The following is a 22034-nucleotide window of genomic DNA, read 5'->3' as shown; positions in this document are numbered from 1 at the left end:
GGATATTGTTTGTGACAAAATATCGATCATCTGTGCCACTATCCTCTGCTTCCGGACAGGATTTTGCTCAATACGGGTCGCCACTGTTCTCACACTGCAAGGACGACCAATCCTCGGGTTATCTTTCACATTGCCCGTTTCAGTGAATCTCTGGATTGTCTGGCAGACGAACCTCTTAATGATTTTCAGTGTTTGGAGAATCTCAGTTGAAGACCTTCAAACCCTGTGCAAGGCAATTACATCTACCCTGTTTTTGTAATCACCCCATTCAATGCTTGAGCAAACAAGATTCAGCCTTTCTCTTTCACTGTTGAAAACACACTAGTCAAGGCTAACTTTCAGTCCAACGGTTGCTTCCTACCTGCAAAACTGGTTGTACATTGCAGCTCAACTGTAACAGTATTTTTGACTAGACTAGGTATAATCAAAATTCTCTGCTTTAGAAGTTACATTTGCCTATACTTCAACGAACGACTGACTTCTTGCCATAATATAACTGGTTTTCCAAGTTAAGTACTTTTTCATTCAATACTTCTGACACGATAAATAAATAAATAAATACCAGTTCAGTAGCTCCAAACCTCATTCCAACTGGAATTCAGCAAGTGTATGTTAGGTAGACTAGGAAAATGGCTGGAATAAAGAAACCTTAACAAAAGTCCAGACATGAGCAAGGAAAATGTATTTCTACCCCCAATTTTATCAGACATAAAAAAAGTAAAGACAATTTCAAATATATCACATTGCCCAAGTTCCTTTGGACCAGCATTAGGATTGTACATAAGGCGAAGACAACAAATACAATACTCCACTTCTGAAGTTTCAAGCATAGAGTCTGGAATGTGACAATTTTTAACGTCAGAATGCAATGAGGGTTGGTGCCCATCCATGCACATTCAAGTCTCCACTGCATTATGTGGTTTACTGTGACAATATTCTTTGATTGAAATTATAAAAAAAATATGAGTAAATCACATTAAACTAGTTAGACTATGGTAGAAATGAAAGCCAATCCTGCAGATAATACTAATGATTCTTACATGATGCAATAACAAGACAGTGTACAAGAGTTTGAACAACTAGATGGCTTCAGTTGAACATTCCAGGAAAGCTCGTTATACTATACTTATTAACTAAAATGTCACTTTTAGGCATGTCAGTTGCTAGGACAACACAATGAATTTGTAACACAAGTCGGCATAGAAATGTCAAGTACACCACTTTTTGGTTGCTGTAAACATTTACTATGTTGGTACTAGTCATCAAGAAATTCTCAAAATTATCAATATGGAACCTAAGATTGTTTGAAATCCTCTAGAAAAAATGTACAGCAAATTATAAAAGATGCATCCAAGTACATAAATTGTACAAATATTTATTAATTAAATAATATATTTAATAAATAAACTGCTAACAATCAACATTGTAAATGTTTTCTCAACTCCAAAATAGCAGGAACCTTCAAGGATAGGTTGGAATCTACAGCAAGAGACATAATACTATAAGAGTATTTATTGAAGATTTTATTATAACACTTACTCACCTGTGGTGGTGAATGTTTTGACACCAAGTTACAACTGAAGCTTCAGCTTTTGGTACTGTATACAAAACATTGTTTTATAGCCTTGAACCAAAGGGATGGGTAGGATAAAATTTTATAAATGTCTTGGGATAATGAGAGATATAAACACTATGTCCATTAGTCCAGACAAATGAACAGCTGCCTCACTTTTCCCACTCATTGTGATGTAGGTATTGTTTGTTATACAAACTTGGTATGTACAGCAATTGTCATACCAATAAATGCAATCCATAATAATTTTAAAAATAAATAGTGTACATGTTAAAGATATCACTGTTCTTGGTTACTCTTGTTTGAAGGACAGGGGTAGATGAAGGATGATGTGGGTGGAAATAATTATCTTATTATAAATTACTCACTAACACTAAGTAACAATATTATGTATTTTTTTTCTCACTACGCTTACCAATACGGTTAAATAAAACATCAGCCATTCAAATAATACCCTTTACAACCTTTACATGTTTTCTTTTACACCTAACTTGTACGGTAAATAAATATGTACATAGTGACACATTTGCTCCAGTGTTACTTTCCGTCAAATAACATCATATATAAAAAACGATGGCTTTATGAAAGCAAAAATGTTGGCAAATGATTGTGAGACCTACGATGGACATTTACATTTATACACAAAAACAGAACTCAAATTAGGTTATATGTCTTTAAATTTATACATAAATGTTTAAATCCGCCAGCACCAAAAATTATGTAGCGTGCCAACTCCTAATTGGTTCCAATACTGAATTACCTATAAATATTTGCTTTACATACAACCATTTCACAACATTGTTGTTCTCTTAGACTTTTACAAGACTGGATTTCTAGTACCATCACTATATTCAGGTATAAAAATAACAGTGGCAGTTAACTAAAAAAGCAGCTTACAGGCATAAGGCAGTAGATTGGAAAGGGAACATATTAAATAAACGCTGAAAGGATGGGACTGGGGAATTGATATGATAAATTATAAATCTTTCATAGGTTATAGCAATTTTTAAATACAGACAAAAGACTTCTTTCTTTTACGATGAACACAGACACAAAAATGATTCTTAATGTCTTCCCTTTTATCAGAGCATTACATGCTCATTTTTACATGGTACGTAAGTTAAACCTGCACGGTTGGAAAAAGGCTATCACAGAATGCACAGTCAATAATAATACGAAACGAACAGAAATAATCGAACCTAAAATTAATTCTTTTTACACAATTTGCGAGTGCTGCTACGCTGCACTACTCCCGTCCTCGTTGTTAATGTTATCTTTGGTGCTCTCGCTGTTTTCCTGGCTGGCACGTGCAGCTGCCGCCGCTCTAGCCGCCGCTGCTGCCGCCGCTCTTCCAGCACTACTACGGAGGACTTTACGTTCCACCACAGGCAACTCCCCACATTCCTCTGACTTAGCAGCCTGCTTCGATTTCTTGCCAGAACGAGCTCTTCGCCCACTCCCCGAACGTGTAGCCCGCCCACTACCGCTAGGCTCTGGCTCTGAAGTCCCTACAGCTGTTGTTGCTGGTTGTGGGGGAGGGGTCACACACTTCTCATCTATTCCAGTACTTTCTGGAACAACCTCATTCACTGTTGTTGCAGGTAATGGGTCACTAAGTGTTGTTTCACTTTCTTTCACAGGTGGAGTACTGGGTTTAGCAGGTACGAATTCTTCAACAGGTGGTTCAGGCGATTTAGGCGGTGAAGCTGGCGGGGGAGTAGGTGCTGATGGGTGAATTGCTGCACTAACTTTAGTCACAGTTGAGGGTGGTAATAAAGTCTCAATATCAACAGCACCTTCACCGCTAGCTTCAGATACTGTTGGTATTTCTTTCTCCTCAACTAATTCCTTTACTTCAAAAACTTCGTGTTCCACCTCTTTCACAAATTTGCCACAAGGTTCATCACTCTGACTTCCTTCAACAGAAATTTTGGAAAGGCTATCCAGTCTCTCCTTCAAAACTACATCATTTCCCTGTATAGCTGATTTGTCATTGGGAATGCATGAAGTCAACTCCACAGATGTCTTGCATAGATTTTCAAGTGCTTCCTTCATTTCAACATCACGAGATTTCTTTGCGAGCCACTCGTCATTCTTAAGTGGAATTTCGGATAAACTGTTACGACTAAGATTCTCTGCCACAGGTACATCCTTTTTATCTAATTCTCCCTTAAGTCGTTTTGAAGGTCTCTCTTCAGAACGAGTAGCAAGGTCAAGCAATGAATTTCTACTAAGATTTTCTGGCTCTTTCCTATCTGCTTCTCTTGATCTTTTCTCACTTCGACCAGGTTCAGACATTTCTTTTCTCTTTTCATTACGGAGAGCCACATCCAAAGATGAAGCACGACTAAGACTTTCCAACAACTGTGTGTCATGTGGCAAAAGAATCTGCTGCAACTGTTGTTGTTGCTGACGATCCAATGCTTCTCGCGATGTAGGTCGCTGATGGCGATGATTTGAAGCAGAGGACGACGAGGATGAAGTAACAGTAGCAGCACGAGAAGGAGTAGTCTGGTTCTTGTGACTGCTGTTTCGTGCAGAGGTTGACTGAGTTGTAGAAGTAGCTACCCCACTCACACCAAGATTACCATTTAGCAAACCACACTGTTGGGCCAGGCTGTCATACGCTGATGATAAAGCACCTGGTTGCATGGAGAAGGGATTCAGACCACCTAAGCCAAGAGGGGTATATAACAGACTCGGATTTGGAAAGAAGAATGGCAAAGCTGAAGAAGGAATACTAGACGATGCAGAAGATGCTGGTGGAGGTTTGTTATTGGTGTGTCCTCTCTCTGGTTCAGATGGTTTTCGTACCTTACTTTTACCAGGAGGACTGGGTCCAGAGCCACTTAAATCTCCACCTTCCATTCCTGTCAATGATGGTAAAGACAGTCCAGCAAGATTAGCAAACAGAGAGTTGGTGAGACTCATGTTACTCAGATTTCCCAAACCACTCATTCCTCCCAAAGCACTCATATTTGGCATTCCTGCAAATGGAAGCAGCAGTGGATTGTTCTTAGGATCGAAGCTGCCTAAAGATAGACCGGATAGGAGACTGCTTGGATTTAAACCTGCTGCTGAGAGACCACTCAGCCCTGCAGTGGCCAAAGATGGAAATGGTAAAGTTGAAGCCATAGAAGTGCTCAAGTTGGCTTGACTCACATTTGGCTGCTGACCAGGGGGACTGGACAAGAGAGGAGGTCGGCCAGGACCTTTCTTTCTCTCATTAGGTGGCAACCGCTTCTGGAGATCATGAGGCAAATTGCCACGCTCTTTCACAAGTTCTGCCCATTTTGGATCAACATCAAACATTGGGTTTTCCAAAAGCCACTGAGCCAGACGCTTCAACTGCGGAGCCTTGCTGCCAGTAATCTGGAAAGGAAAGAACATTAAAGTACTTCAGAGTTAGAGGTGTCTTCCTAGTAGAAGTAAAAGCAATTCTAGAGCAATTAAAATCAAACATTTCAAAGTAGGTTATAGGTTAATTTAGTTTAAAATTAACAGTAATACTACAACATTGGTTCAACATACTGATGGCTAACAATAAAAAAAGTATGGGGCTAAGAGACTATGTAGGCATTTTGTACTCTATGCCATTTAGGCTGCCCACGAGTCAATTTTGATGCTCCAATTTACTCTGCCGACTACTGTTCACAGAAAAAGAAAGCAAGAAAGCCGAGTGTTTTCTGCCCTTTACAAATACCACTACCTATGCTGGGCTTGAACCTGTGATATTAAGATCAGGAAGCTGAAACTACCACTGGTGCAAAGGAGCTACATGCAAAAATTTAATACATCCACTCTTGATAACTTTTTGACAGAAATTTCTGCAAGTGAAATTTTGGCATTTAACTGTGATCTGAACTGACTACTACTACTACTACTACTACTACTACTACTACTACTACTACTACTACTACTACTACTACTACTACTACTACTACTACTACTACTACTACCTCACATCACACCTGGATCCAAAAAGTAAACTACAGCTATAAACAAAAACAGTAAACTGTGAGTTATTGTTCTCTGAACTCTTTCCATATGTACCCTTTTATGTAAGCTCCCAGAAAATACATGATTCAATCTACTGGTAAACAATAAAATGTTAAGGTCAACCTAATCAATACTTGTACTACTCGTGATGATTTACAATTGGCCAGTACATGTTTTGGCCTGTTTCAAGCTGCCATGAGCAGACAACAATGGTAAATAATAATCAAACTCTTAAAAAGTAACAGACATACAGAAAATATACATTAAAAACATATGAACCTTCATGAGGATGACTTAAAATTAATGTTCCTTGAAAAACAATGGAATATCATGTTAAAATCAATGTACATACATAAAATAATTGACTCTTCTTATGAATTCTTAAAACAAATGTTTCTTAAAAAAGAATGTCATGTTAAAACACTGCATATGAATATGGTGATGAGTGTACGAATCCTCAGGTGTATTATAAGCATTCGTTAGATCAATTAAATTAAAGGGAGGTGTGTATTATCATGTGGTTTGAAGTTGAAGAATGTGTGTTGTTCATGGAGTGGGCTAAAAAGATATTTAAACACTGCATATCTTAGGAAAATTTTACAAATTAGTGCTTTTTGATGAACACCTGTTTGAAACATTGTGTTTCATTGTATGTGAAGGGCATATTAATTATTTTTTGGAAACAGAACATAAACCTTGGTTTGACTGAATTCTTCAAATACAAGTGAAAATTTCTAAATTGAGATGTTGAGAAATGTAGAAATTAACTATGATGTGGTCAGCATGTACATGATACTTTCTTAACCCTCTGATATTCTGTCAATACAGCTCAAATTGTTCAAAGCAGTGAGTTTGGAAAGCAAATGAACATCTGAAAGATGCAAAAGATCTGAGGGTGAGAATATATAGATGCTAGAGAAATTTATTTTAAAGACTAGGAGACACCCACAGCTTCTGAATGTGTGAGACACTGAGTGCTACTGTTGACAGGTTTTGAACTGCCATTACTGGAATGGGAGGGGGTAGGGGAATGTGTCAAGCAGGTTGCATCATGAATGAGGCTGACTTGTGAAGTATTGATCTTATTCTTGAAAAACTTAACAGAAATTAATGGGATGATATTGTTTAGTATGTTATTAACAGTGTTGTTGATTTCATTAAAATTGTCAGATAGGTTGAGATATTGATTCACGTGAAGTGTGTATGTTCTCCAATAAGTTAAGGAAGGTGCACATTTGTGAAATGTGTAAAACTTCCAGGTCCTATTCTATTGTAGTGAATTCATGATTAAAATCTATCATATGTTGGCCCATCACAGAAAAATAGTTGTCTCTAATGCTCAACATAACATTTATTAAAATGTCTGTCTGCTCCACATAACAAGGGGAATACCACTGTTATTTTAAACAAGGATTATGTTGAAAAAATGAAACAGTTTTCTTGGACAACAATTTTGTTTTTAAAAAAAAAGACCCCATCAAAAGAACCTAACTTATAGAATTCCAGCTACAAAAGCCTTAATGAAAAATTCACAAGATGGACAGCCCACGAGACCCATCATAAACCTCAAGATCCCCCCCAACAGAAGCCAAATGAACTAAAACTGCAAAATGTTTTGTTGCATATCGGCAAAAGAAGACCAGAAGGGAATTACATGGCAATGTGACTCCTGCAACATTCCATTGTGTCTGGAGCATTTCCAGCCATACCACACACAAAAAAAAAAAAAGCCTACTGACTTTCGAATCCTGGACTTCAAGCAACTAGGAACCTATTTTGCAGAAGTGCATAAATTATACGTAGGTCAAGTCGTAAGTCATGGCAACTATTTTTTTTCTCGCAAACAGGAGATAACACGGAAAATCTAAGATATGCATTTGGAAACGTACAGTATGTACCTGCGTATGATGGTGTATGTAAACAACAGTTTGGGTGTAAGCATTCTCCCAATCAATCAATCAATCAATCAATCAATCAATCAATCAATCAATCAATCAATCAATCAATCAATCAATCAATCAATCAATCAATCAATCAATCAATACTGATCTGCATTTAGGGCAGTAGCCCAGGTGGCAGATTCCCTATCTGTTGCTTTCCTAGCCTTTTCTTAAATGATTTCAGAGAAATTGGAAATTTATTGAACGTCTCCCTTGGTAAGTTATTCCAATCCCTAACTCCCCTTCCTATAAATGAATATTTGCCCCAGTTTGTCCTCTTGAATTCCAACTTTATCTTCATATTGTGATCTTTCCTACTTTTATAAACGCCACTCAAACTTATTCGTCTACTAATGTCACTCCACGCCATCTCTCCGGTGACAGCTCGAAACATACCACTTAGTCGAGCAGCTCTTCTTCTTTCTCTCAATTTTTCCCAACCCAAACTTTGCAACATTTTCGTAACGCTACTCTTTTGTCGGATATCACCCAGAACAAATCGAGCTGCTTTTCTTTGGATTTTTTCCAGTTCTTGAATCAGGTAATCCTCTTGAGGGTCCCATACACTGGAACCATACTCTAGTTGGGGTCTTACCAGAGACTTATATGCCCTCTCCTTTACATCCTTACTACAACCCCTAAACACCCTCATAACCATGTGCAGAGATCTGTACCCTTTATTTACAATCCTATTTATGTGATTACCCCAATGAAGATCTTTCCTTATATTAACACCTAGATACTTACAATGGTCTCTGAAAGGAACCTTCACCCCATCAACGCAGTAATTAAAACTGAGAGGGCTTTTCCTATTTGTGAATCTCACAACCTGACTTTTAACCCCGTTTATCAACATACCATTGCCTGCTGTCCATCTCACAACATTTTCGAGGTCACGTTGCAGTTGCTCACAATCTTGTAACTTATTTATCACTCTATAGAGAATAACATCATCTGCAAAAAGCCTTACCTCTGATTCCACTCCTTTACTCATATCATTTATATATATATAAGAAAACATAAAGGTCCGATAATACTGCCTTGAGGAATTCCCCTCTTAATTATCACAGGGTCAGATAAAGCTTCACCTACTCTAATTCTCTGAGATCTATATTCTAGAAATATAGCAACCCATTCAGTCACTCTTTTGTCTAGTCCAATTGCACTCATTTTTGCCAGCAGTCTCCCATGATCCACCCTATCAAATGCTTTAGACAGGTCAATCGCGATACAGTCCATTTGACCTCCAGAATCCAAGATATCTGCTATATCTTGCTGGAATCCTACAAGTTGAGCTTCAGTGGAATAACCTTTCCTAAAACCGAACTGCCTTCTATCAAACCAATTATTAATTTTACAAACATGTCTAATATAATCAGAAAGAATGCCTTCCCAAACCTTACATACAATGCATGTCAAACTTACTGGCCTGTAATTTTCAGCTTTATGTCTATCACCCTTTCCTTTATACACAGGGGCTACAGTAGCAACTCTCCATTCATCTGGTATAGCTCCTCCGACCAAACAATAATCAAATAAGTACTTCAGATGTGGTACTATATCCCAACTCATTGTCTTTAGTATAACCCAAGAAATCTGATCAATTCCAGCTGCTTTTCTAGTTTTCAACTTTTGTATCTTATTGTAAATGTCATTGTTATCATATGTAAATTTTATTACTTCTTTGGCCTTAGTCTCCTCCTCTATCTCGACATTATTCTTGTAACAAACAATCTTTGCAAACTGCTGACTGAATACTCCTGCCTTTTGAAGATCCTCACATACACACTCCCCTTGTTCATTAATTATTCCTGGAATATCCTTCTTAGAACCTGTTTCTGCCTTAAAATACATAAACATACCCTTCCATTTTTCACTAAAATTTGTATGACTGCCAATTATGCTTGCCATCATCTTATCCTTAGCTGCCTTCTTTGCTAGATTCAATTTTCTAGTAAGTTCCTTCAGTTTCTCCTTACTTCCACAACCATTTCTAACTATTTCTTTCCAGTCTGCACCTCCTTCTTAGTCTCTTTATTTCTCTATTATAATAAGGTGGGTCTTTACCATTCCTTACCACCCTTAGAGGTACAAACCTGTTTTCGCATTCCTCAACAATTTCTTTAAACCCATCCCAAAGTCTGTTTACATTTTTATTTACCGTTTTCCACCGATCACAGTTACTTTTTAGAAACTGCCTCATGCCTGCTTTATCAGCCATATGGTACTGCCTAATAGTCCTACTTTTAAGACCTTCCTTTCTATCACATTTATTTTTAACTACCACAAAAACAGCTTCATGATCACTAATACCATCTATTACTTCAGTTTCCCTATAGAGCTCCTCTGGTTTTATCAGCACGACATCCAGGATATTTTTCCCTCGGGTTGGTTCCATCACTTCCTGAATCAGCTGTCCTTCCCATATTAACTTATTTGCCATTTGTTGGTCATGCTTCCTGTCATTCGCATTTCCTTCCCAATTGACATCTGGCAAATTCAGATCTCCCGCTAAAATTACATTTCTTTCCATGTCGTTTCCCACATAGCTGACTAACCTATCAAATAATTCCGAATCCGCGTCAGTGCTACCCTTTCCTGATCTGTACACTCCAAGTTCAGTGTGTGAGCGAGAGGGTCACAAAATGGAAGTCAACAAGCAGGAGCAATAATCATATATTAAAATAGCAGTTCTCTGCGGCAGAAATGCACGTCAATGCCATGCAGAGCTGCGGGAAGCATTAGGTGTGCATGCCATGCCCTATAGAACAGTAGTGAAGTCGGTGGAGATGTTCAAACGGCGTACAGTATCAACTGCCGATTTGCCTCGCCCAGGCCGTCCAGTGTCCATGGACAAAGATATATGGAGTTGATTATTTAGAAGGTCTGTAACCAGTGGAGACCTGTCCTTTGTATGTAGCCTTGTGTATTTGCTGTCTATACCATAATAAAACATTGTTTACCAATGGCCTGTATTCTGTCACTTTCCTACGAGAATTTCCTGAAGTCAGAATTCATCTTCAGGCACTATGCATAAGTACATGCCCTATATTTCCAAATGCATATCTTAGATTTTCCGTGTTGTCTCCTGTTTGCAAGAAAAAAAATAGTTGCCATGACTTACGACTCGACCCTCGTATATATAACTGTTGCTTCACAACCCTTTTTCTGTAAAGAATCTTAAACTATGTCAATAAAAACGGAATTTATGCAGTTTTATTCAGAGGCCTACAAACTGAACAAATTGTGTGAAAATTCATTGTTTACAAGCCCTTTCTGCTGTAGGAGGAGGGGGATGCGGATAGGTTAAGAGAGTATCGTAAAATCTGCAACCCCCCCCGACTACTGGTACAAGAAGACATCCCTGCACTTAATCTTGAAAGGTCGAAGTCACGCCCGACACCTCTGCGTGATGCTGCTGATACGTCTTGCAACAACTTAAAACACTGTGGAAGTTTGGAAAGACCGCTGGGAATTTTCAACAGACTTGTCCTTTCACAACGTTTTCTGGTGCACAAATAACTAGTGGATTTCATCTACCGTGCAGGCAGAGGGTCACTTTTAACAGAATTTGGATGGGCCAAGGAAGATGCAGGAACTCACTCTACAAGTGGAACTCCTCAATGTCACCGGAATGCACTTGTGGTGCCTCACGGCAAACCATCCCTCACAGCGCCGGCAGCTGAGGCTATGCGCCTACTCAGGTAGCTGGGCTGATTTCTTGATTCCATCAGACGCAGTATTAGAGTGGATGGAAGGACTAGACATACTGAATTGAAATGATGTTTTCTTGTTATTGTAATATTTTCAATTGTATGTTGTCAACATGGCGAACTTCAAGAGAAAGTGGAATATCGCACCGTTCATTTCAAACAATGTTACATGGTGACCTTCAATTGTACCCGTACAAAATGACTGTACTACACAAGCTAACAGGTCTTCACAGACAGAAGAGATTGCAGTACGCATTATGGACTCAAGATAAAGATGAAGTACTGTTTAGCACTAGTCTCTCTGATGAAGCCTATTTTCATCTCAGTGGGGCAGTTAATAAACATAATGTGCGATTCTGGGCTACAGAAAAACCAGACAAGACCTCAAAACCGCATGGAAATTCGTGCTCAGATTGTGCAGCTCTGCAGTGAAATTCATGAAGACCTGTGCCGCAAAGTCGTCAGAAACATGCGTACTCGTCTCGAAGAGGCTGTCGGCAGCAGTGGAGGCCACACTGAACATGTGGTATAGCGAAATGTATTTCCAGGTTCCAAGCTACCTGTGTCTAAAATTTGATTAGTGTTCTGTGAAAAATAAAGTTATTCTAAAAGTAAATGTGTCAACTATTCGTGCGTCACCCTGTATGATCTTGTACTAAGGGAGGCATGGCCTGAAACAGTACATTCGAGGCAAGTCAATCCACTTTGGATACAAAGTATTTTGTCATAATCTAAGACTGGGTTACCTGATTGACATTACCAAGGTGCAAAGGGACAGCAGAATGAGTACAAGCAAGATTTTGGTTTAGGAGGAGGAATTCTAATTATTTTATGAAAATTTGCCTCAAGACGGAAATGGAAATGTGCTCCCTCATTACATATTTGCGGACAACTATTTCCTAACCCTAAGTGTTAGTTGATATTTCTACAGACCTTGGCATTGGACTGACAAGAACTCAGTGGAATAACCGAACTGAAAATTGCCCTCTAAAAGATTTCAGTTCACTGAAAAAAGAAGAAGGGGTGCTTTTGATGTAAAGTGTGATGACTCAAAGAAATTTGTTGTTTGTCGCTGGAACGATAATTCAATAGTCACTGATGTTTCGAATTGTGAAGGCACTGAGTCCCGTTTCAATGCTCAAAGGTATTCATCATCCTTGAAGAAGAAAATCACCATTCGCCAGCCCAGTCTACTGAAAACTTAAAACATTCACATGGGTGGAACAAACAAAATGGATCAGAATGTTAGCAATTATTGAACAAATATACGATCAAGGAAGTGGTGGTGGCCACTGTTTGCATGGGGGTTAGACATAGCTATACAGAATGCTTGGCTGCTACACAAGAAATCTGCAGAAGCTGTGAACACTGAAATAAAGGACCTCCTGAGTTTCGCAGAAAGTTAGCGCAGAATCTCATTAGGAAGTATGGAATGCGTAAAGCTAGGCCAGAACCCACTGTAACAGCAGTTGCAAGTAGAGTCTCGTCAAGACATCCGGTTCGATGAAAGAGGGCACATTGTTGTGAAGCACAACAAACGAACACGATGTGCTCTCTGTAGATCTCAAACAGAAGGTGTGCTAATGCGGCGTGGCCCTGCATGACAAGTGTTTCTTCGAACTTCACATTTGAAAATAAGGAAAATACAGGCAGTGGTCCTTGGCTACTGTTATCTTTTCTGTGGTATTGCAATTGGACGATATATCAACAACTGTGAACACTATCTTGTAATAAATAGGGTACAATGATAATAGAAGTTGGTCGTGGCATCATACGCAACCAATAACCTGGCTCAAGGGAGAGAGGGTCACCTTCCCTGTTCTTCACTTGAGTAATTCGTGCCTGGTGCATCCACACTTCGGGGGTGGGCATCCTCCACATCAGTAGGCCGGTGTGAAAGGATGGCTACGTTCAGACAGGTACCCAGCCCCATGGGGTATAACGCGGAACCCATGCCCTGGGTTATGAGCGAAGACCTTAACGGCATCCCTGGCAGAGAAGGAGACCTTCGGAATGGCAGAGATGGCGGATGAGGCAACCCATCCTTCCTGGGGATAATTAGAAGAGAACACCACTGCCTTGTGGAGAAGAGGGATCTTCAAAGGCTAAGGGAGTAAACCCCGAAAGAAAATCCTCACCTGTGTTAGGCCTAGCAAGTCAACAGTTGAGCATGAATATACTGCTTTCAAACCTAAAATGAACCTTGAATGGAAGAATAAATAATACCGGACATGACAGTTCTTCTCGTACCGTCCGAATTTATGATGGCCAAAAGCCTGATGCTCATCGGAGATACTGGAAGACACAAAACCCACCCAAGAAGGAGCGACTGAAAATTGGTACACTCAATATCCTTACTCTCACCAACAAATATGAAGAACTTGCGAATCTTATGGAGAGGCGTAAGCTCAAGATATTGGGGTTGAGTGAGACAAGGTAGAAAGGATATGGGAAGAAGTCCTTGAGAAATGGATATGTGCTGTATTGGAGTGGGAACAATAATGAATCCAAAAATGGAGTTGGCTTCCTCCTTCATAAAGATACAGAAACACAGACAGATGTCAAATATGTGAGTGATAGGATCATCCAGATGAGACAGTGTTGGTAATGCACTTCACACTCTTCTGCAAGTATATGCACCGCAGACAGGATGTACCACAGAAGAGAAAGAGCAATTCCTTATCGAACTTAAGGAACAAATAACAGAGGAGAACACAATCATTATGGGTGATCTGAATGCCCAAGTTGGTAAAGAAGGACTAGGCTGTGAAAACATCGTTGGCCCCCATGGCTATGGTAACAGAAACTCTGTTTCTGTGTGCGAAACAACTTGACCATACAGAACACATGGTATCAGAAGAGGGAGAGCCATAAAATAACGAGATACAGCTGGGATGGAAAGCTCAAGGCTATGATCGACTTCATTATCACTGAAAGAAAAGCAGGTCAGTATGTTACAGATGTTAAAGTCACACCCAGCAAGTGCCTAGATAGCGACCATCGGCTATTAATCGCTGACCTAAAAGATGTCCATGTGCCCAAAATTAAACAAAAGAAAATGCCAAAGATTAATACATGGCTGCTGAAGGACATAGAGAAGGAAGGAAACTATGAAGCGAGGATAACAGCCAAATTACCCAAAACTGAGACAGGGGGAGTAAAAGAAGAATGGTCTTTATTCAAAGAAACCCTTGAAAAAGAAGCCACGGAAATTTGCGGAAAAACAAGTGCCACACCAAAAGAGAAGGAAACACCTTGGTGGAATGACTAAGTGAAGACAGCAGTAAAAGATAGAAATATACTGAAAAGAAAGTTAGACTTCGGAAAACAAAAAATAGACGAAATGAATCAGAAATCGAACATTTAGCACAGGAATACAGGAAAAAGAAACTGGCTGTAAAAAGACTGATCCAGGAAGAAAAGGAAAAGTGCTGGGATGACTTTACAAGGATAGAGGAAGAATGTCAAGGAAGTAGGAAACTACTGTACAAAACAGTATACAGTAAAAGAAGTGAATATGTAAAATCCTTGCTCTGGAAACAGATGATGGTAGCTTAATACGAACAGGGGACGGGATCAGGGATGAAATGAAGAAGTACTTCAACGTGCTGTTAAATGGAGATGGGGGCAACACCACCACCAATGACTGTAGTATAGGCGAGGCCAAAAACAACAAATACCCATTAACATGGCTTGAGGTAGGAACAGCACTAAAGAGCATGCAAAATAGGTAGTCCCCAGGCTTTGATGATCTCAGCTCAGACATGATAAAGGCAGATGGAATACCAGGCTTGAATTTGCTCTATAGAGTGTTATCAGGGATTTGGGAAAGAAACAAAATCCCAGAAGATTGGAGTAAAGGAGTCATCATCCCACTGTTCAAAAAGGGCAACCGACGGAAATGTGGAAATTACAGAGGCATCACATTGTCACACACACTGAAGCTGCTGGAAAAGATCATAGAAATGAGACTTAGGAAGCTAGTGGAACCTTTGCTTGAGGAAGAACAACACGGGTTCAAGAAAGGTCGAAGTACTGTGGATCTCATCTTTGCAGTAAAAATGCTGACAGAAAAGTACTAAGAATACGAAAGAAATCTTGTGATTGCATTTGTGGACATTGAAACAGCATATGATGGTGTTCCTCGAAACAAGATATGGGAATGTCTGCAAGACCTAAAGGTGCCAAAGTACTTAATTGTAATTGACAAAGTCAAGATGCTATACCAGAAGTGCTACAGCTGTGTCCAGATAGGCAACAGACGATCAAAATGGTTTGAAACACAGAAATGTGTCCAACAAGGAAGTGCCTATCACCACTCCTGTTCAAAATAGTAATGGACAAGGTCATAAAATCTATCAAGAAAATGGACAGTGAACCAAACGCCCTGGTATTTGCTGATGATGTGCTTTTATGGAGAGAGACAGAAGTTGAAGTTCAGAAGAAACTTAACGAATGGAACAATACATTCAAAAATTTTGGACTGAAGATGAGCAAAACAAAGACAGTGGAATTGACCATCAATAGGGAAGGAACAAGCTCAAATATAATTCTGGAAGAAGTAAAAATCGAATCAGCTTTCCACTTCAAGTACCACGGAAGCACAATCTCGAAAGACAACAAACACTTTTAGGGAGGAAATACTCAGCAGGATACAGAAAGCATCAAATTTCTACAGTCAAGTCAGAAATCTTCTCTGGGACTGCAAAATACCACAAAAAGCAAAAACAATCGTGTACCACACTTACTTTGTACCAATCCTCACGTACGGTTTAGAGACATGTACCCTTCTAAACAAAGACTTCAGCAGAATCCAAGCAACTGAAAGGAGATTCATTAGGACCATGAACCAAACTACCAGAAAGGACAAGATCAGAAATGAAGTGAATAGGATAGTAGCTGGTATCGAGGTTCCTATTACCAGTGTCATAAAGAAACGCCAACTTCAGTGGTATGGGCACATAACGAGAATGAACAGGGAAAGACCTGCCAGAAAATATATTGACCTCAATATCACAGGAAGAAGACCACAGGGAAGACCAAGAAAACGCTGGATAGAGACGGCAAGATCAGATGTGGAGGAGAGAGGACACAAATTGGATGATGTAAAGGAACAGAAGAAGTATGAAGACAGGAGATGGCGAGCGCTTGTACACCACACCCGGGAAACTGGAGTTGGGAAATGATGATGATGATGATAGAAGTAGAAAAGTAGTGTACCATTTCATTGCTCTGGTCATTTCAAATTGTGGTGTTAAAATAGTCATTTTGCCATGAATAGCGATAAAGTGTCGGAAATCATGAAGCAGAAAATACGAATTCTAACATACAGACATGTAGAATCAAATAGGCCATGAATATCTTGCAAGAAAGTACAGACCAACGGAATCTAAATGGCCGTGATTTAGGTAATGCAGTGACTTTTGATTGGAAGAAGAAAAAAAAAAAAAACATTGCATGAAGTTACCAGAAAAAGATTTACGAGTGGATTGATATGCAAGAAAAAAAGAAGATTTAAAAGGGATACTTCCTAAATTATTGTGAAAACAGATTGTAGTATTATAAAGTTATAACGATACATTTTTCGTAGTCGTAACAGAAATCCCAAGCGGAGGAAAAAAAAAAAAAAAAAAAAGACGAAGTAAATAGTGGAGCGCAGATTCGGAGTAAACTAGAGTATCAAAGATCTATTATTGGAGACGTCGTGAATTGATCAATTAATGTATCTAATCAAAATAGGGCAACATTTAAGATACCTCTTAGATCATTCAAATTAAAAGATTGACGTTTGTCACGTCATAACCTACTTTGCTCAACGTAAGCATAATTCAAGGAAGATCTACAAGTAGCATGATTGTCAAACTAATGATGTTTTCAAATATGTGTTTTATGCATGTCTTCGAGAGCTACGTGATGACCGACTAGACTGAAGATGGGACGGGCGTCTGACGGTAACCCACCAACCATTCCTACGGACCCCAGGATCGAGACTGCAGCCCGGTCATGATGCAGCGATAACCCGGAGATGAACGCCCTAGGAGAACCAGGAAGCAACCATCCCAGTCCAGAAACGCAGACGGATTAAGTTAAGTTTCACAAAGTTCTTTTCTTAAATTTTAGTTAATTGTATTTTATTTGATATCAAGTTGTCAATGGCGTTTGTATAAGAGCTAGGTCGATATATCTTCGAGAGGTCAATATCGAGTTTCAGCGTGAATGAACCAATAGTGACGTTTAACTGATGGATTTAGGTAATCTTCCAAAACTTATAAACACTCCCATGCGTAGGAAAGATAACACTTGCAAATGATGTGCTTTGTTAGCAACGTTCAGCTTTCTTTCAAAGAATATTGCCGTGCATTATGTGAACTGAGATATTTGAAATGAGAATACGTAGCATGTTGAATTGTAGGTTATCGAGATTGGATACGACGTCAACTTATTGCCAAATGTAAATAGATACAGGCTTAATATGTTCGTACTTTGATAAGAGAAGTGTGCGTCGATATAAATGATAGTTGTTGATCCACATAGTATGAATTGTGATAAGATACTGAATATATTGAATTGAGCGGTACTTTGAACAGACTTAATGATGTTTATATTTGCGGTGAGGTCATATACGTCGAAAATATTGAGGTAAGATTGGTGAATGTTATAAATAATATATGCATTGATATAGTAGGCGTGGAATTATGACTGATACGACGACAAATAAGGAAGGAATTCAGAGTAAGGCTAATTGATGTCAGTTTATTTTAAGTAGTTATGGATCATGATATATTTGACGCTTATAGCGACATGTAATATGGCTTGTCTTATTATATGAGTGATTGACACTTGGTTAATGAACTTGCAGATTAATAAAGTACGATCTTCAAAAATAACCCTAGATAACCTATAGTAGAGTATAATGATGGCATTTTCTAAGAAAATTTGACATGTTACTCAATATTTAAAATGACTTAAGTGGGAACAGCAAATCACTGACGGTAGTGTCTTCATACTGTTATGTTATTGCTATTTGCGAGTGTGGAAATTTCATCTACGGTAGTCCTTGACCAATAGCGGTCAGTTGATTGGATTTATAAAGCATTACGACCTTGATTTATCCTAGACATAAACTTGTTGAGATTTTACTTACGAATTATTACATATTTCTTAGGGAATATTTTGAATATGTCCAAGTATGATCAAACACACATATATATTTATGTTCATTGGTATATCCAGCTTAGGTAGCAATTGAAAGCTACACATGTGAAACATTACTTACTCTGTCTACGTTATTAATGATAGAGTCATAAACATGAAATAATGTTAGGATGAGACACCAAGAAGAAGCATTCTTTAAATGCATGATTGAACAAACCTTTCAATAATTATGTACATAGGTAAAACATAATATTATGTAATCATTTAATATCTTGATAGAACCTAACAAGAACATAGGATTTGATATTTATTGTGAATGTGACAATTCTTAGGTATTAGTCCCAGATAATTTCATTTTAGTTTATTCTTAACGTAACAGTTCGTTAATTTTGAGTTAGCCAGAAGGAATGATGGAATTATTTATGTTAGTTTAGTGGACTGAACATTTTAATTTTCTTTTATATGAGACTGAGGAGATGTAAAGGTAATCCACATCAGGTCAGGAGAGCTTCCTGAAATAATACAATTCCGCAGAGAAATTGAGGAAGGTAATTGTTTATGGGAGTAGATGAGACCATGGATGTTGAGAAAAATATTGATAATGTGAAATGGAAACTAATAATTAGCGTGATAACTTCAAGGCAATCAGATTTTCTTATTTTTATTGAGATACCTACATGTACATACAAATGATTGTCAACTTAATCTACATACAAATATAATTTTGAATAAAATTAGTATTTAAGAATTTAACTTATTAATATTATTATTTATAGGTTATAAGATTAATTTAAGGTATTTCATATGGAAATAATGGAATTTAAGATTGGTCGTATTTTGATTTAATGATCTGTTAGTCATGCAGATATGATGAATATATTAGAGGCACGTATCTCAGTTGGATTCACGTAAAAAAATATAATATTTTAGTTTGATATAGGATAATCCCTGAGTTGTATAGCATAGCTAGCTGGATATTTTCTTGAATGCCGGCGTGCAGTTAATTGGAAGAAAGAATGACTCCCATACGTGGGACAAGAAAAGAAGAAAGATGCCGCGGGACTCAAAACGTGGCACAGTAAAAATTTTCCTTCGACGCGGCGCAAGAAAAATTTGCCGCCCATCATGGTTACAAAAATGAATGTTGGGCTCAAGAAGAATTGTTGTCAACAGTGGGGCTTGAAAAGGAGACCGACACCCCAGTCAAGAGCAAGTCGGTTCAGTAGTAATATATGCAAAATAAATTGGCATAAAAATAATAATATCTTTCTAATTGCACCTGTTTGATATGACAGTGTTTGCAACCCTTTATTCCCGCTGATGCGTTTTCGCAACATACCCATTCTAGGCTTGTGTGCAAAGGACCGCAGTAAAACATTCCCGGAAATTATTTTCTAATGCTAACGAACCACCATGAAACATTTCAGCCCTTTTTGAAGAAAACCCATTAGTTCCCAGAACTTTTAAGATGTGTCCTAACATTCTCTCTCTTCTTCTCATCAAATTTAGCCACATTGATCTCCTCTCACTAATTCGATTCAGTATCTCTTCATTCGTGATTCAATCTATCCATCTCACCTTCAGCGTCCTTCTGTCACACCACATTTCAAAAGCTTCTATTCTCTTTCTTTCTGATCGAGTTATCGTTCATGTTTCTCTTCCATACAATGCCATACTCCAAATGTAAGTCTTCAGAAACATCAGGATTGCTTCGTGTGTTCCTACATTTCTTCTGAAGTCAAACTGATCTTCTTCCAACTCAGCTTCAATTTGTCTTTCCATTCTTCTGTAAATAATATGTGATTTTGCAGGCATGAGACACTTAACTAATGGTGCGGTAGTTTTCACACTTGTCAGCACCGCCTTTCTTGGGAATAAGTGTAACAACATTCTTCCGAAAATCGGATGGCACTTCTCCTGTCTCATACATCTTACACAGATGGAATAACCTTGCCATGCTGGTTTCACCTAAGGCAGTCAGATCTCACGGGATCCGGTGTTTCAACACGGCTACAGCTGTTGGCGGTTTTCCTAAGGCAGTCAGTAATTCCGAGGGTATGTCATCAATTCCAGGTGCCTTATTACTAATTAGATCTCTCAACATTCTGTCGAATTCTGACCTCAAAATTGGGTCTCCCATGCCATCAGCATCAACAGCCTCTTCTTGTTCCAGAACCACATCATCTACTTCTTTACCTTGATACAACTGTTGGATATGTTCCTGCCATCTTTCTGCTTTGAGTTCTTTTCCCTGGAAGTGGTTCCCATCTGAGCTCTTAATATTCATACACCTACTTTTCCTTTCTCCAAAGGCTTCCTTGATTTTCCTGCATGCAGCACATACCAACCATACAACCTTCAACATCCTTGCACTTCTCCTTCAGCCATTCTTCCTTAACTACCTTGCACTTTCTATCCACTTCATTCTTTAATTGCCTGTATTCTTTTCTGCCCTCTTCATTTGTAGCATTCTTGTATTTTCGTCTTTCATCAATCAGGTCTAGTATCTCCTGAGTTATCCACTGATTCTTAGTTGATCTTTTCTTCTTTCCTAACATTTCTTCAGCAGCCCTACCGACTTCATTTTTCATGACTATCCACTCTTCCTCTATTGCGTTTCCTTGAGCCTTTTCATTTAGTCCTTGTGCAACATGTTCTTTGAAGCAATCCCTCACACTCTCCTTTCAACTTGTCTAGATCCCATCTCCATACATTCCTTCCTTTCTTCAATTTCTTGAACTTCAGATGGCATTTCATGACCAACAAGTTGTGATCAGAGTCCACGTCTGCTCCTGGGAAAGTTTTGCAATCCAACACCTGGTTTCTGAATCTCTGCCTAAACCAACTCCTGCATTTCCCCTATTTGATTTTGTGTTGATAATTCTGCAGTCGCCTGACCAAAAATCCTGTTTTTCCTACCAACGTACTTCACTTATACCAACTACATCTAACTTTAGTCTATCCATCTCTCTTTTCAGATTCTCTAACCTACCACAACAATTCAAACTTCTGACATTCTACGCTCCGACTCGCAGAATATCAGTATCCATCTTCCTGATGATTGCCCCCTCTCGTGTAGTCCCTACTCGGAGATCCGTATGGGGGACTAGTTTACGTCCGGAATATTTTATCCGGGACGAAGCCATCATCAGTACATCATTCATACAGAGGGAGCTGCATGTCCTCGGGAGTTAGTTACGGCTGTAGTTTCCCATTGCTTTCAGCCGAGAAGCAGTATCAACACAGCTAAGACATGTTGAGTATTATTACAAGGCCATATCAGTCAATCATCTAGACTGCTGCCCTTGCAACTTCTGAAAGGCTGCTACACCCCTTTCGATGAACCATTCATTAGTCTGGTCTCTAAACAGATACCCATCCGATATCGTTGCACCTGCGGCTCGGCTATCTGCATCATTGGGACGCGCAAGCCTCCCCACCGCGGCAAGGTCATATGGTTTGCATGGGAGGTTCAATTGTATTTATGTACATTTTATGCCATATGCCAAATAAATAAATAAATAAATAAATAAATAAATAAATAAATAAATAAATAAATAAATAAATAAATAAATAAATAAATAAATAAATAAATAAATAAATAAATAAATAAATAAATAAATAAATAAATAAATAAATAAATAAATAAATAAA

The 22034-nt window shown here is 38.6% G+C and overlaps 1 protein-coding gene across 5 annotated transcripts in view; it reads right to left on the bottom strand.

The window, feature by feature from the left end:
- Positions 1-665: 665 nt before the first annotated feature.
- The window catches only part of LOC136877494 (chromodomain-helicase-DNA-binding protein 6), a 703291-nt gene continuing 681922 nt past the window's right edge, over positions 666-22034 (bottom strand). For all 5 annotated transcript variants that reach the window (XM_067151592.2, XM_067151593.2, XM_067151595.2 and 2 more), the window contains one exon: positions 666-4945. In XM_067151592.2, coding sequence (XP_067007693.2) covers positions 2810-4945 — 2136 coding nt within the window. In that variant the 3' untranslated portion in view covers positions 666-2809. The remainder of the gene's footprint in view (positions 4946-22034) is intronic.

The sequence above is a fragment of the Anabrus simplex genome, chromosome 7 (genome assembly GCF_040414725.1).
Source record: "Anabrus simplex isolate iqAnaSimp1 chromosome 7, ASM4041472v1, whole genome shotgun sequence".
Classification (NCBI taxonomy): domain Eukaryota; kingdom Metazoa; phylum Arthropoda; class Insecta; order Orthoptera; family Tettigoniidae; genus Anabrus; species Anabrus simplex.
The sequence above is the reverse complement of the archived record's forward strand: the minus strand, read 5'-3'. Positions and strand labels throughout refer to the sequence as shown.